Source organism: Talpa europaea (assembly GCF_964194135.1).
Source record: "Talpa europaea genome assembly, chromosome: 6".
NCBI classification, from domain to species: domain Eukaryota; kingdom Metazoa; phylum Chordata; class Mammalia; order Eulipotyphla; family Talpidae; genus Talpa; species Talpa europaea.
Genome location: NC_140072.1, coordinates 15,547,940 through 15,564,006, shown reverse-complemented (window position 1 = coordinate 15,564,006; position 16,067 = coordinate 15,547,940). Strand labels below are relative to the sequence as shown.

General features: G+C 51.5%; 1 protein-coding gene across 1 annotated transcript in view; it reads right to left on the bottom strand.

The window, feature by feature from the left end:
• Window positions 1-16,067, bottom strand: part of PLB1 (phospholipase B1) — a gene marked incomplete at both ends in the record, with an annotated part of 133,960 nt that overhangs the window by 14,793 nt on the left and 103,100 nt on the right. The window contains 4 exons of the mRNA XM_084236028.1: window positions 6,968-7,036; window positions 13,364-13,459; window positions 14,491-14,595; window positions 15,229-15,310. Of these exons, the coding sequence (XP_084092154.1) occupies window positions 6,968-7,036; window positions 13,364-13,459; window positions 14,491-14,595; window positions 15,229-15,310 (352 nt within the window). The remainder of the gene's footprint in view (window positions 1-6,967; window positions 7,037-13,363; window positions 13,460-14,490; window positions 14,596-15,228; window positions 15,311-16,067) is intronic.

Here is a 16,067-nt window from a genome sequence, read left to right as displayed (position 1 = left end):
TCTGTCAGGCATTTCTGCCTCAATTACCTGGGTTGTTGGCAACAACAGAAATCAGAATGAAAACAAACACACACCAGTGTTCTTTCGGGGCCCTCACATCTGATTCCCTAATGTCAAAATACAGCATTTTCAGAGTCAAAGACTGGAGATTTCCGGGCACCGCAGGTGGTGGAAAGGGTGAAGAGGAAGGACAAAGACCCATGGGGGCCACAGACAGTTCCGAGCACCTCCACTGGGCATGGAAATCAGGCTTGGGTGAGCAGGATGGCACCCTAGGCCTGGAGAAGGTGTGCTCCCCACCAGGCTACCTCAAGTAGGACAGGTGGGACAGCCAATGGGTAGAGCAGAGGCTCCTGTTCTGCCTTGTCTGACTGATCCTGGCTCCTCTGATAACCTCAGGGTGGCCAGGAGATGATCTAAACCCCAGAGTCCTCCCGCTGTGCCCCTCTCAAAGCGGGGCAGGACTACATAAGACAGCCCACATGAGGGGTCAGGTCAGGGCCAGCTGTTATTGCTCATCAGACTCCCAGACACCTCCCTGTGGCCACCCTCTTCCCTCCCTGGCCCTCTGCCTCACCCTCCATGCTCCCTCTGGTACCCATGTCTACTCACCAAGCTCGGGCCCCTTCCATTGCCACATTCAGACCTCCCATCTCTTTCCATGTACCTTTGGAGGACCCAAAGATGAGAGGGTTGAACTTCTTCAGAATATCTTTTATGAGGGAGGAGGCAGAGAACACAGGTGAGAGGGACAGGGGCACACGGTGACGGGGTACAGGTGTGGGAGGGCAGGTCTGGGTCTCCTCAGATGAGCTCCACCCCTCCTGACAGATAACCTTCTCTTTCCTCGCTTGAGGAAGACCCTGGCCTCAGTGAGGGGTTCTAATGATGGTAATGATGTTGCTTCTCTGTGTTGCTACTTACTGGGCAGTGTGGTCTGGTTCGCCAAGTCTTTATCCCCACCAATGCTGGGGAAAAGAAAGTGGGTTTATTAACATCCACCCCCAACCCTCCGACCTGCCGCTCCACATAGCTCATATTTCTGAGTCAGGATCAGACAGGTGGCCCTCGTATATCATTACCAGCACCCTTAGGACTAACGTGAGCATCAGGGAGCCTTGGGGACACACCCTTCCTGATGCCCCCTTGGGGAATCCCAGCAACAGAAAATTAGGGGAGAAGAGCTTCACCTCCAGGAGAGTCCCCTCCAGGATATGGCCTGACTGATGCCTGGCTGGGCTCCCTCAGCTGTCTGAAAGGCAAAGAGAAGGCTCTGGATGTGTGTCCAGGGGCTGGGAAAGACCCCCCATCCCCACCCTGTGTGGGAGCCAGGACCTACATTTGTTGTTTTTGAAAACGGTACTGGCTTTTCTCCAGGCTGCTCAGTCTTGGGGTGATGGCGACTCCCCAGCCTCTACACAGAGTAACCCCGTCCTGGAGGAACTGAGCTTCTTCCTCCCCAGTCAAACTCCCACAACTTTCTTTCTGTGCCTTCTGCTGACACGCCTCTTTTCACCATGGACAACACCCTGGGCTCCTACGTGACCCCACAGTCTCGAGCGTGTTGCCTCTTCATCTGAGCGCACCTTTCTTCACACCCCAGCCCTCGCTTGTCCTCACCCAACGCTGACCTTTCGGCGGTCTCCCTTACCTGCAGGGTAAACCAAACCCCTCACCAAGCTTCTGAGCTGTCCTCCATCTGATCCAACTTGCTCACCACCTCCTTTCCACCCAAACCTTCCGCTCGCAGCAAACTCATCTGTCCCCACTCCTGACGCATGAGGGCCTGGGACTGGCCTGCCTGTTAGCGCTTCTCCATCTCCTCTGGGATGCTGAACCCCCTCCTGTCCAGTCAGATTTAAGAGTCTCTAATTCATTCTCCAAGATCTCTGTCAGTTTCTCCCTCCTCTAGAAAACTCTCTCTAAATGCTCTCTCTTAAAAAAATAAAATTCCTCTTTAGAATTTACAAAAGTAACATGTTCACCCTCACTAGTGGAACAACGCAAAGATTTTGAAAGAATGAAAAATCTCCCTCTACCTCAGTCACCCTGCCTTCACCACAGGTGGCTCCTCCCTCACCCCCGACCAGTGCTAAAGATGGCTGCGAGCTGGTGCTTCCACGCTGTCCTGTGTCCTCACCAATGTGTGAGCACCTGACGTTCAAGTCCTGCATGTCTCCTGTGTGATTATGTGGCTGCTTCTAAGTTTGTTTTCCCAGGCAATCTAGTGTTTTGTGGATTGTGACTATGCCTCCTCCTCCTCTTCCCTCAGAGTTGCTAGCAGAGAGTCTTGCACACAGCAGTCACTAGCTGACTGATGTAATTCGAGTAGCAAACTGTATTAGGTGCAGGAACTGGGCTCCCTCTGGCCCCCAGCACACATCTTTAAGTTGGGGGTGAGGGGTCACCGGGCAGTGTGTGAGGAAGACCTGCCAGTCTGTGCATCTGGTGGATGCAGATGGGTTCCCTGACCAAGGCAGGCCGACTTGGGTGAGTGCCACACAAGGATGAAATGCCTGGGTGCTGGGAGAGAGGGTTGCCTTGTCTCTGGGGGTGGAGAGGAGGCCTGGGGAAGGGGTGGTGCTCGTGGGACTAGAAGGGAGAGGTCTGGTGTTTCAGATGGTCCGCTGGTGTCTTATGGCCACTTGGCTGTGTTTTTCATTGCCCGACACAGGTAGGTGCTGAGCAGTGTCAGCCCAGCGCGGGAGGCAGAGCCAGGACTGGGTCTATGCAGGGTCTGGCGGGTGCCCACACCGGCTCAGCTTGGAACTCACTGTCATCCAGTCACCCAAGGCGGCCACCACATGGAAGTCTGAGGGTTGAAGCTGATGGACTAGGGAGACAGGCAAAAAGATGAACAGTTAGGAGGTGGTCTTTTTTTGAACATGTGAACATGACCAGGAATCTGAGATTTGGCTCCAGTTTCATAGGACCCCATTGTACTATTTCTAGCCTAAGGCTTAGCAAATTCACTTCTTCTCTCCATGCAGAGCAACCAGGGAACTGAAGTTAGCAGGCAGTGGCCTTTCCTGAGAGCAGCTCAGTTCACACGAGTGGTTCAGGGAAGTTCAGCTGCTGGGGGTGTGAGCGTAGGTAGACAGGACCCCAGTTCATGAGCACACCGGCCTCACTGGTCAGGGGGCCTGACGGGTTCCCACTGGGATGCCATGGAGATGAGAAGAGTGATTGCAGGAGAGGCCCTCCCCATGGGAGCCCAGCGGTGGCTGTGAGGCAGCCTCTGTGGGCTGCCGGGCTCTGGGCCTGTGTTGCGTTAGAATCAGCAAGGCTCCGCCAAGCTCCAGGGTGTGTTCATAGGGTCTCCTGCCAACCGGACACTTAGCAAGATGCTTATTTAAAAGCAGGGGATGACGTTCTCACTCACCTGAGGTGGGAATTGTTTTGGAAGGCTTCAGATGCTGACATGTGAAGTCACTACCCCAGTTCTACATCAGCAGGAGGCAAGAAAAAACACCCAACAGTCATTGTGCAGGAAGGGGGCTTCTGCCCAGGAACTAGCTAAGAGATTTTTGGTGGAGTCTAGAGCCCTATCAGTGTAGAGGATCATGTGAGCTCACACCTGTTAGCTATAGGTGGGTTGAGAGGGAAATCACAATGTGTGGGTACCCACGCCCAGTGTGTCCCAGCCCACCTTATCCACACTCTTTAACGCAACCAGTGGTCCTGTCAAGGCAGGGGAGAAAAACATGAAATCATGCTAGAGGTGATCTCCCAAAGGACACAGATTTGGATGCTTTGTTAGCAGTTACAGAGAGGCTGGATGGCGTCAATTAGCATTAAACTAAGGATCAATGATTGAGAAAGCAACTAGTTCAAAAAAATTTTAGGAAAATAACATGAACCTTTTTATAATTTCAAAATTCTTGGTTTTTACATTTCTTTTATGTATGTATGTATATCTTTGTGCATGTATATCTTTGTCACCTTATGCAATACCTTATGCATATATAGATAAATGCCCATAAGTCTGATATCTTCAGTCAAATTCTCTGGTCTTTGGAATACAGAGTGCATTTTCCAGGGGAGAGGGTGGCAGAAGGGAAGTGCCAGAACAGATATAAGCAGAACCAGCAAGTAGGAGGGGTGGGGTAGGATGGGAAGGAGTCTTTTCCCTAGAGTCCCCGGCTTCTGCCTGTCCCCAGGGGCCCTAGGCACAAGCCCAGTGTTGCGCACAAAAGGTCTCCACAAACAGGTGCTGACCAGTTGACTGATTCTACAGGACTGTGATGACCAACACCATTAGGAGCTCATCTCTCTGTTGAGTCAAAAGATGATGAAGGCAAGCCTTGTTAAAATGCCCCCTTGTGAGGGAACAAAATTGAAACCTCTTAAATATTATTTGCTTAATCAATTGAATTTCACTATTCCTAGGGATGGCTCAATTCATTGCACTGATGAATTCCTTTTTGGTGTGTAAATGCTACAGAAATCAAGAACATGCCTGAGTGCAGATGACAAACATCCAGCCAAAATGCAACCAAGAATAAAGTTCCATAGCCATGAATGATTTAGAGTTATCTCCATGAGCTGGTGAGCCAGAGACAAGCATGTGCGGTGCAGAGGAACAAACACAGGTTAGAACTTGAGCAAAGTCCCCTGTCACAAAAGAACCAAGTGCTAGACCCTACACCAGGGCTCCCAAGTCCCCTGGGGGTCTTGTTAATGCAGATTCTCATTCAGTAGGACTAGGGGAGGGCATACCCAGGACTCTGCATTTCTAACAAGCTCCAGGGTAATAGTGATGTGGTCTATCTGTGGCTATTTAAGTAGCAAGTCACTGCAAAAGATAACCAACCCACCTTCTAGCAGCTGAACCAAAGGTATGTGAGGCTGTAAGAGCCAAGCTAGTTAGCCCAGACCCACTTTGCTGACTCTTGAATAGCTATCACTGAGCATGGTACAGCCCCATGTAGGTGCCTAAATAGAGACATGTCAAATAAATAAACAAATGCCTGATTGACAAGATGCAGTTGACATTTCAATTACAATGGAATTTGGTCAGTGATTTACCTGGGGCAAGCCTCTTTTGGGCCAACACCAGTTTGAGGGAGAGACTGATGAGTGACATTCCCCAACCATGAAGTCGTCACGGCTACACAAGAGTTTAGCGCCTAACAGTTGTTTAATAATTTCATATATGTTAATCTCAGTTCTTCAGCTGACTTATTGAAGGTTTCTCCTCAGTCACCCCTGCTGCTCTCCAATTCATTTTCCAAACTAGTCAATTAAAAATAGATCTACCATACGATCCAGCAATTCCACTCCTACGTATCTGCCTGAAGAGGGCCAAAGCACTAACTTGAAGGTATTTGCACTCCCGCGTTCACTGCAGCACTGTTGACAACAGCTGAGTTGTGGAAACAACCCAAGTGCCCAGCAACAGATGAGAGGAGTAGGACGAGGGCTACATGTATGTACACAATGGAATACGACTCAGCTACAGAAAGGTGGACTCTGGCCATTTGCGACAACATCAAGGAAACTAGAGGGGAAAATGCTCAGTGAAATAAGCCTGCAGGAAAAAGACAAATGTCAGACGGTTTCATTTATACATAGAACACAGAGAAAGGAAACAAAAGGTCAGACAGAACCAAATCAGTAACAAACCCTAGAAATTTAACTGCAGAGATGAGATTAGCAGAGGGGGACGGATGGTGGGGAACAGGGTGGGGGCCTGTGGGTGCCTTGGTGGCAGGTGTGGTGACATACAACTGAAGAGGTGTGACCCCACACCTCAATCACATACAGTGATTGTATGTGATTATAAACATTGTAAACTAATGTTACCTAAATTAAAAACAAAAACAAAAACCACTAAAAAGGGGAGCTAAGTTACATTTCTCTCTCCTTAAACTTCCCCCAGTGGCTTTTCCAATCTCTCGACCTGAAGTCCATGGGTTCAGGCTCCACATGACCTGGCCCCTGGTAACCCCTCTGGTCATCTCACTCTCCACCTCCTTCATGTGGCCACAGTCACTGAACTTCTTTCTCTTCCTCAAATACACCCGTCTCAGCCCTACTCCTGAGGCCCTGGCTCTGGATCTTCAGAGAGTTGGCATCTTTTCAGCATACATGTCCCAGCTCAAGTCTCCTTTCCTCAGCGAGGCTGGCCTGGCCTGCACAGCTCACTGGAACTTGCCACCCGTTATGCTTCCTCATATCACTTCCTCAGAGTGGTCATCTCCATCTGAAATGACTGTGCTTAGCTGTTTACTGGATGCCTTTTCCAGTTAATTAAAAGTTCCACGAGGGCTCGGACCACCTCTCTGGTTTACTTCTCTCTCTCTCTGGACACGACTTAGGCCCTCTGCATGAATGACCTCTAGTTCACCAAGGGCAGGATCACATGTGCTCTGGCTCCCTCCCGCCCCTAGCACAGGACCAGAGCAGACAGACTGTCGGGCTCAGCTGAAACTGGTGATGAGCCCTCATCCTGGTGGCTGACAGAGCTAGTCTGGTGTAGTATGGGTCCTGCAGGCCATTTTTGGAACAGCAGTCTATAAGCCAAGGACCCTGAATCTTTTGGGGCCCCTCAGAGCTGGAACAATCAACTTGAACTAAACATCCTGGGGACTACCTGGATATATGTCAGCCCTGAACTGAGGTTCTTCCCACTCAGTTTCTACCTCACAGGAAGTCTGTGGCACATCATCTCCATGGCCTCCCCCTTATCCTGTCTTGACAGACTGAGCTGCCTAATCAGAAAGCCATGTCTGTAGAAAGAAAACGCACCCATAGGCGTTTCCTGGAGTTGGTGAGTGCTTGAGGACAATCCTGGAATCTCATGGCTGGGGGTGGGGGGGGGCGGGCTTTTTTACATTTTAATTTCCAGAGCGTGAGAAGGTCAACTTTCTGTTTAAGTGAACACTCTGGAACCTGCACCATGCCTGGAGTCACTGGCAGGTGGCAGTGGTCTGTCCCCAAGAGGCAGTCATATATCAGGGGTTACCTGGTTGAGTTGCTTGGGGGGCGGGTATTTGTAGTTGCTGTTCTGGGCCGTGCTCAGGAAGGATTTTTTCTGAGAGAGAAAAGAAACCACATGAAGAGGTTATGTGACATCATCCAAGATGCTTAGGAAAGATAAGAATGAGCAAGTCTGTCCTCGAGATTTATTTAACATGATTCTTCAATGCTTAAATAGAAAGGCCTGTAAGAACATAATTTCATTCATCCCTGGAGGGTTTAACATAACAGCTTGGCAAGGGTTGCGCAATGAAAGACCCACCAATCTTCCCTTCCACGTGTTGTTCGGGGCTCTGTGCTTTCCTTTTCTCTCCAGCGACTGAACATCTCCCTGAGCCTCAGAATCATCCTTTTCTTTCCTTTGGAATTTCTTTTTTTTTTTTAACACTACATTTTTTTTTTAAAGACTTATTTATTTATACAAGCACTAGGTACAGTCAGAAACGTGGGAGGGTGAGAGAATTCACCAGAGACAGAGCGGGGAACAGAACAGGCAGACTGACAAAGTACACTGCTGAGGGGAGCAGCAGGCGCGACAGGAGAGGTCTGCGCGCCTTGTGGGACCCTCACCATCAGCCGAGATCAAATCAGCACTGCAGAGGCTAAGGGTAGCTTTGCAGCCCAGCACTCAACCACTGGGCCACCAAGGGAGGCCCTCCTTTGGAATTTCTGTGGCAAATGACTCGTGATATTACTTCCCCCCTCCCAAAAGTATTATCCCTAGCTCAACAATACATACAGTTTGACCTCTGTTATTTTCTTTGTGTCTCCTTTTATGTCTTACCTGTCTTACCCGCTTTGGGTCAGTTTCACATATTTTGGTCATTTTTTTCCCTTTTGAAACACACTATTCTCTCCTCACCTATTTCACAACTGGCTTTCACACAAGCCCAGTCAAGAATTCCAGCCCTTTCAGCTGCAGGCGATGGGCTTAGTCAGAGAAGGAAAAGGAAGTAGGCAAAGGAGAAACGGGGAAGCCGGGACATGACAAATGTAAAAACTGCCGAGAAGCATGAAGGAGGCGCCAAGAAGAACCAGGGTCGGGAAAAGGCAGCCTGTGCTCAGCCTGCGCCCGCTTCAGGGCCTCCGTCTGATCTGAAAAGGTGGGGATGAAAAGAAAGGACCAGAATCTTGGAGAAAGGGTCAATGGAGATCAGTTCTAGGGATGAAAACTGCCCAGGAAAAACTGAATCCAGCATCAGAGTTTCCTTTTGTTTTGCTGTATTTTGGCCTGAATCGCATGGAAAAGAAGAACCTGAATACCATGAAGAGGGGCGAGCTGCTTCAGTTTTGACCCTACTCAGTCCTGCTGCTGCGGCACTACTGCATCCTGCTTGGCATTCCCACCTGCGCCTGCCCCCCATCTGCAGCCCCTGCACGCCCCACCTTTTTCAGATGGGGTGCAAGTGGAGCCCCGGAGTGGGGAAGGGACCTGTTGCAGGTAAAAAGGAAGGAGAGAGTGCAGTGCCGGGGCCAGGCGGGAACTGAGCAGCCTCTAGGAAATTGTTACTCCTCACACTGGGTGGCCTGTGAAGAGAGGGAGACAGAACGAACTTGGGAGAAAACATCCACAGGCACAACACTTCCATCCCCACGTGGCCTTCCTTCTGAGTCTCCTCCATGCTCCTGTCCGCAGTGTGGACTGGAGGAGTCCTCAGGGCCAAGGGCACACTCTGTACTGTCTGCAACAGGGCGAGACAGGTGGGCTTAGGAGGGCAAGTTTCCAGGGCCAGCTAGGCCTGACTCAGTCATGTTATTAGCAGCCCCTCAGCGTTCAGAGGAGGGTGAGCTAAGCCTTCTGGGAAGAACGGGCCGTGTTTGTAGAGCACCGTGTGATCAGAGCATAGTTTTCGGTGCTAGGACAAAGGGAGGATACAGACAGAGAACACGGGAAGCAATAATGTGGGGGAGCACCCCAGGACAGTGTGATGACAGCTGAGGATTGGCTGCAAAGATCAGGGGTGTATGGTCCTTAATGAACAGGCTCAGTGGGGGGTGCTCATTTTCCTGTCCCCTCCTTCCACTTCAGAGGAGCCCTGACTGGGCTTAGGGGCTGGGGGCTGGAGCTAGTCCCAGAGGGGAGGCAGCAGAGGGCCAAGGGAATCTCCTCAGTCATAAGGTCCAAGGGCTGGGGGAGAGGCCAAAGGAGGAAGACTGTGTCAAAGGGTCTGTGAAAAGGGAGACATGGCAGATGCGGTGGGGCATGAGGGCAGGACAGCAGCCACGAGAACAGGGCGAGGGCAGGGGCAGACTGGCGCCCCAGGTGCCCAGGGCTCATCCTATCGGTGTGAGCGTGAGTCAGAGTGGTTTCAAGACCTGGTGTAGAGCAGGTTTCGTAGAAAAGGACTTCTGTTCCGCTGACCCATGCTCTCAGGCCAGGCTTGTAGCGCCAGTCAGCAGAGGTGCAGCTGGCTAAAACCTGCCCCAGGGAGTGTCCTGCTCCTTTGGGCTGTGCAAAGATGGGGTGGGGGCAGAGCCCAGACAACACCTGATATGAGTCAGTAATGTGAGTCAGTAGCTGCAGGAAAAGGTCATGTTCATCATGGCAAGTGACTAGGTGTCAAGTTCTACCTGAAGGAAAGGTGGTTCTCTCCTTTTCTCTGCTGTTCGGATCAAACTGGAAGGTACAGAGAGGGGGGTCACCTTCCAAAGAGACACACCTACTACAGGAGACAGGTGTGAAAGGCTTACCTGTGATAAATGGCTGTGGGAACCACGAGGACTCAGAAAGGCTATGGTGCTGGGAGGGAGGAGGTCATAAAGTCCTACCCAGAATGCCCTCGACATTTCTATCCAATTCCCTCCTATTCCACTCAAAACAAACAAGATTGATTTCGTTGCTTTTGGGACCTGTTAATGGGTAAGCACTTGAAAAACACTGCCTTAGAGTCTGGAAGTTGAAGTAGAGGTTACAGTGATGGCTTGGGAAGGATGTGGCGAGGAATTCAGTTATTACATGAGATTCCATCAACAGAACCCCAAGATGCTTCCTGCTGACACCCTAAGGTTTTATGATGGGAAGTTGGCCTCGATCACCTTTGACATATAAGATGACGAGGATCCGACGTGGGTGGCGGACTGGGAAGGAGTGGCAGGCAAGAAAGGCACCAGGGAGCCTCCCATCAGTTAGGCTGCGGCAGAACTGAAAACCACAATGAAACTGACAGAAACAGGGAAGTCTCATGGGCCGGGAATTTGGGGAAGACAAATATTTGGTTGCTGTTTCAACAAATTATCTTTTCAATGACAAATATTAGGTTTGAGGTGATGGCGGGGTCAGGGCGGGATTAGGCAAGCTAGAAGTCCAAAGCATTACAAATGTAAGTGTCCCCCGTATGTAATCCAAACAGAAACACTAACACTAAGAGTAAGGGAAGCCAACAGATTCTGCTCAAGATAAAAGATGGAAATATTAGTTGATATTCTTTCAGTTTCTTTCTCAGAATCTGTCATTTTGTCTGTGTGTCTCTCTCTGGTTCCCCTTTTCTGTTGACACCTTGACCATACATTGCAGCTGCCTTCTGGGTAACTGTACACTTATGCAGGGCATTGAAGGGGAAGCACTCCTGAAGGGCTAGCAATATACAAGCGGAGTCTGGGAAAGAAGAAATGAATACTCAGACTGAGAAGTCCTGTGCCAAGAAATTGAACAGGAACTCTGAAAACGGACAAATCTCAGAGTGAAGAGTGGGAAGGAGAAAAGAGAATCAGATAGAGACACGAAGTTGGAGAATATTTACATTTAGAGCTGGGAGAAGGAAAAGAGTGCTTCAGAGAGATAAGGAGGGACAGTACCCAGAGCAGAATCTTCCAGGAGGTTCTGTCATGGATGCAGAGAAAAATATATTTCAAAGAGGAGGGGGTTAACTCCGTGTTGTGGGGACAAGAAGAACAAGAGCTGAAAATGAGCTGGGCTGGATTTGTAACTGGCTGTTTCAAAGCCTGAGGAGCCACAGTTGGCTGCCCTGGGTTAGGGAAGGAGGAGAGTGAGGTGCTAAAGGCAGGAAGGGGACAGCAGTCACAGTCCACAGAGGGACTAAGGAAAAGTTGGCTGCAAGATCATTTGTTCAACCCTAAAGTCCGACAGAACCTGAACCGCCTACCTGCCAGACAGAACGCACTTGCAGGCGACTGGGGGAGGGGGCAGCTGAGCGCTCCCTAGTGCTTGCATCCCTCTTGGCCTCTCCTCCTCCCTGCTGGGTCCTGCCTGTTGCCATTTGTCTCTATGTTTAGACACAGCTAGGACTAAAATATGTGTTGCCTGGCCCCTGTAGCTCACACTGAGATGCTGGTGGACTTTTATATAGCTCCAAGGCATGCGGGAGGAGCAGATGGGATCTGAGGAGTGTCGCCTGGTGTGGCGAAGTAGGGCTGGCCAACAGATGGGTCCTTTTGGAATGGGCTGGGGGTTGCCTAGCAACCGCTCTCCCAGGCCAGGTTTCTACATTGCAGGAGGCTGGATTTGCTCTCCTCTGCACACCAGTGGCTAGACAGGCTCTATCAGAGGGAGGCACAGAGCTCACTGGGGTTCGAATGGCCATGCGGAGAGGCATCTTTCAGGGCTCCTTGCCTGGACTGGGTCACCTGGAGACCCTTGGTGATTGTCTCCCTTGACCCGGAGCCCAGGCTCCTATCTGGTACTTAATGTTTGCGGTGCAAGGAAGTAAGTGACAGCTCCCTGGAATGGGCTGTCATTACTAGTCCTATTTAATAGACAGGGAGTTGGCAGATCAGAGAGGGTTTTCCATGGCTGATGTTCAGTACGGCCATATGGCTGTTAAAATATTGAAATACTTCCTTCTAGTATAGTTTATGGCATTGCTGAGTCCCCATAGGCCCCAACCATCCTGCCCCTAACCCCCCTGGACACACTCAGAATCTAGCAGTTAAAGGGTTTCCCTGGCATGGTAAAGCTCTCTAGACCTTGCCCTGGTCTTTCTGCTGGCACCTGCCATTTGGACCACAGTGCACTGGCTGTCACATCATTTGACTAGTCACTTTACTCCCAGTGCTAGACCCAGCAGCCCAGGCCCTGCTTTTGATCATTCTGGTGAGGCTGCAGGTACATGGGAACTAGCCCCAGGCTAAGATAGGAAAGCCGGTAGAAAGGGAGTGGGGACCAGGCAGGCATGCCCACACTCTCTGGAGCCCCAGCAAACACACAAGGGAGCTACAGGTCCATTTCCTGCCCAGCTGGGAGGGGGAGAGACCAGGACCCAGCCCAACCCAGAAGGGAAACCCAGCCTCCCTGACTGGGTCAGCCCTTTTGCTTTTATGTTGGCTGAGGGCTCTCCGGTCTCGACCTTATATGGTTAAAAAGCCCTGCGACAGGGCCTAGAACAGGGAGCTGAAGGGAACCTGAACCTGCCCCCACCCTCAAGCCTGAACTCATGTTTAACAACCTTAAAAGGAGCCCCAGTTGTCCCCACTCCGGGCAGTTCCCTGGCTCTCTGAGCCCAGCCTGGGCCCACACCCGCGACCGACCCATGACTTCTGAGCCTCCAGCTTGCAATCAGACTTTCCCTGGCCTCAAAAGCCACTTCCCAGGACTCCACCTCTCTGCCCCCGACCCTCTGCATGAGCCCGGGCCTCCTCTCTCAGCTGCTTCTCCCATTCCCAAAGAACACATGCTTTTCCCCTCTCCGCTCTCATCGACCTCCATCCACCCTCCAGAACCCACCGGCTCCCAGGCAAGGGAGCCAGGTGGAAGATGGGAGGGGGGCAGGGAGGCAGGATCTGGGCCCTGGGTTTCTGAAGAACAAACCAGGTCTCCCCCATCTTACCTCAGGGGGGCACTGGAGGAGGATTTTTTCTTTCACCTCTAAGGAGTCTGTTTTACTTCCCAGTGGTTGAATCTGATTGGGGAAGAAAAGAGACAGGGGTGTAGCCATTTGTTTCTGCTTCAGGGAGCATTTCCTGGCATGTCCTGCTGCGGGGAAAGCTCAGGCTTTAATTCAGGGGGTTTGGCTTCTCCTCCCTGCTCGGTCAGTTGCCAGCTGTGAGATGCTGGGCAAGGCTCTTAGTTTCTCTAGGACTGACCTCACTCATAAACTCAGAATACTTCTCTTGCAGCGCTGCCGAGACACCCAAATAAGATAACATGGCTTCCAAGCCTAGGCCTGTTAGACACAGAAAACGTGGCATGAAGTGGGGGCGTGTTTTGTATTGATGCAGAGCCCTGCCTCATGCTGACATCACAGCAGGAGGTGCAGTTGGCGCTGGGATCGCAAGGGCCTCCTGTGCTCCATTCTATGGACACGCAGAGATTGCCGGCCACGCTGTCTCTATGCATCAGGGTCAAGAATGAGGTCCAACCTATAGAGGCCGGTGCTTTCCTCTAGACAAGAACCCCAGAGAACCAGAGACACCCGAATTATTTTACCATGTTGGTCCAAAGGCCTCTGGCGAGCTGGGAGTGGAATTTCTGACTAGGGTGGTAGCAGTCTGCACTGAAGTAGGACAGATCCACTTTGTTATCCTGAAAGAGAGAAACACACTTCCTCCACCCGGCCAGCCCAGAGGGTAAAGGCTGACCTGACCCCTGGGATTGACCACTCAACGCCTCTTCCCTGTAGGGATGCTTGTACTCAATGGTCATTTACAAGGTCTTTGGGTGACCCCAAGCCCCCACTTTCCTTTCTGAGCCCACAATTCCCCTTATTTAGTTCAAAATATTGCCCATTTTAATTTTAGACACATTTGAGTAATGTCCCAGCCCACATCATGGTGAGGGAATGAGATCCTAGTGCCTGGGAAGTCTTGGCCAGTCAGCCGGGGAGAGCTGCTTCCAGCCTTTGGCCAATGGGTGCTGCTCTTCTTGGTGAGGGGAGTGGGGGTTAGATCTGGGCAAAGCTTATACCCAGGGAGCATGCCATCCACTTGGGTCCTCTCCTGGACTGTCCAAGGCTCTGTTCCCAGTTCTCTCAGACAAGCCCCTCGGCATGGAGGCCCACGTGGACAGAACCGAGCGCCCTCCCGGTGCCCTCACAGCACTCTTTTGCTAAGAGGGGACATGTTGGGCAGAGAGTGCGGTGAGGGTGGGGCAGAAGGCCCAGGGCCCTCTTTGATAACTGCACACTCATGTGTGTGCAGAAAGGGAACGATCTGGAGAGGAACTTAATCAAATCTTGCCTGTCAGTTCCTTCTATGGGATCTTAGGAAGGAGATTTCCCATGGCTAAGCCTCTGTTATAAGGGGATGATACAATCACCTTGAAAGGAAGCTGTGAAGATTTTTTTTTTATGTAGGGAAAGCATGGTATCTGGCCCATTGCAGGAGCTCAATAAAATGGGTGCTGCTCTCAGCAGAAAGGACGACTTCTGGGGAGGCAGCTCACTCATGTTTGAGGAGGCTGTGCCCCCCCAAACCAGCATCGGGAAAGCTGCCTGTGTCTTCCCTACTTATTCACACTCTCAGGGAAGCACGTGGTATTGCTGCCTTGGATTTCCCCCTCTCAGGGTGCCTGTGGCAGGCTGTTCCCTTGGAGCCCCATGGGGGAGGGGGGCTTACCATCCTGAGGGGGGGCAGGACGTGGCTGAAGAAGGGCTGCAGCACCACAGCAAAGTCTGAGTGACTGTCGTAGCGGCCTGACCCCACCAGCGTACGCAGGCTGTTCTGGGGACACATGCATGGGGGCTTCAGCACAGGCCCTGGGCAGGTTAGGACCCCAATGGGGCAAGGAGGACAGCAATCCTGTCCCTACCTCCCTCCATAGGGGGGCTGACTCTGTCCTTCCCATGAGAACATAAATGCCTTCACTGCAAATCTCTTTCCAGAGAATCTGAAGTTGGTTGGGTCACCTTTTTGCTTGGGTTTAAAGTTGACTGTAAGCTCTGATGGCCAGATTGGAAGTCCCACAGGGAACAGAAACTGAGAAGTTTCCAGAGGGGCCCAGGCCCAGGACCTGCTCCCTCCCTACTTATAGCTACCTGTTTTGGAGGTAGGGACATCAGTTGGGCCTCCAGGATACAGGGCAGGGAAGGGTCATCCCATTGGGTGTCCAGGGCTAGATGCCCCTCCTCAGGTCAAGCATGGGGTTAAGACACCAAAGACAGTTCAGTCATGGGCTTTGCCACCTGGATTCCTCTGGAATGCCTCCACCTGGGCGCCCGAGACACCTCAGCCAGATGGTATAGAGACAGGGCCCTGAACAGCTCCCCTTCCCTGTGTGCCTCCCCTAGGAAACTCTGGGCTGGCATGTTAAAGCGAGTTGGGGGGAACAATCAATGGCACTCTTCTTAGTCTCACCTGGTAGGCTTCAGACATGGCCACCAAGTCACGCAGAGCTTTGGAGTTCTTTTTTGGGGTCAGAACGCAGTGACATAATTGGCTGCACGGAGAGAGGGGCAGGAGGAGGCAGAGACACGCTCTTGTCAGGCTCGTTCTGATGCAGGGGCGGGAGGGGGGCACCTGGGGGCGAGCATGGGGCTATCACTGGAGCCCTGGCTCAGGAGCAAATGTGCCCCGGGGCTCTGGCCTAGCGTGGGGACTGGATGGACCCCAAAAGTGTGTGGGTGAGGGCTCTCCCATTCACAGAGGGCAAGTTCCCATTCTGCACCCGGGGCCTGCAGTGAGTCATGCTGAGTGAATGAGCTCAGGCAGTGAGCGCTCCAGTTCAATTTAAAAAATAAAATAAAAATGCTCATCGGTGTCTCTGATAACCCTTGGTTCACACTAGGGCCCCCCTGAGTTCCCTTTTGTTTTATTATGAATTATTTCACACCTGAGAAACACACAAAATGGTAAAAATGATGTCCCTGACGTCCCTGAAGCAGTAAGGATAGGGTCTGGTGTACAGTAAGTTCCATAAAAGTGTTTGCTCAAGACATGGGTGTACATGAAAGGGATGAATAATAACACAAACACCATGCACCTCTCCCCCAGTTTAAGAGCCACGACACCCTCAATTTGAAGTCCCTGGGTCCTTCCCAATTCCCATCTTCCTCCACAAAGGAAACTCAGTTGTGTGGCTCCTCTCCTTGCTTTCTGTCATGGCTGAACCACATACGTGAACAACCTCACACGGTTGCCCCTTTCCATCGTCTGTGTGACCTGGCCTGTCAAACACCAGCCTTTGTCCCAGCCCT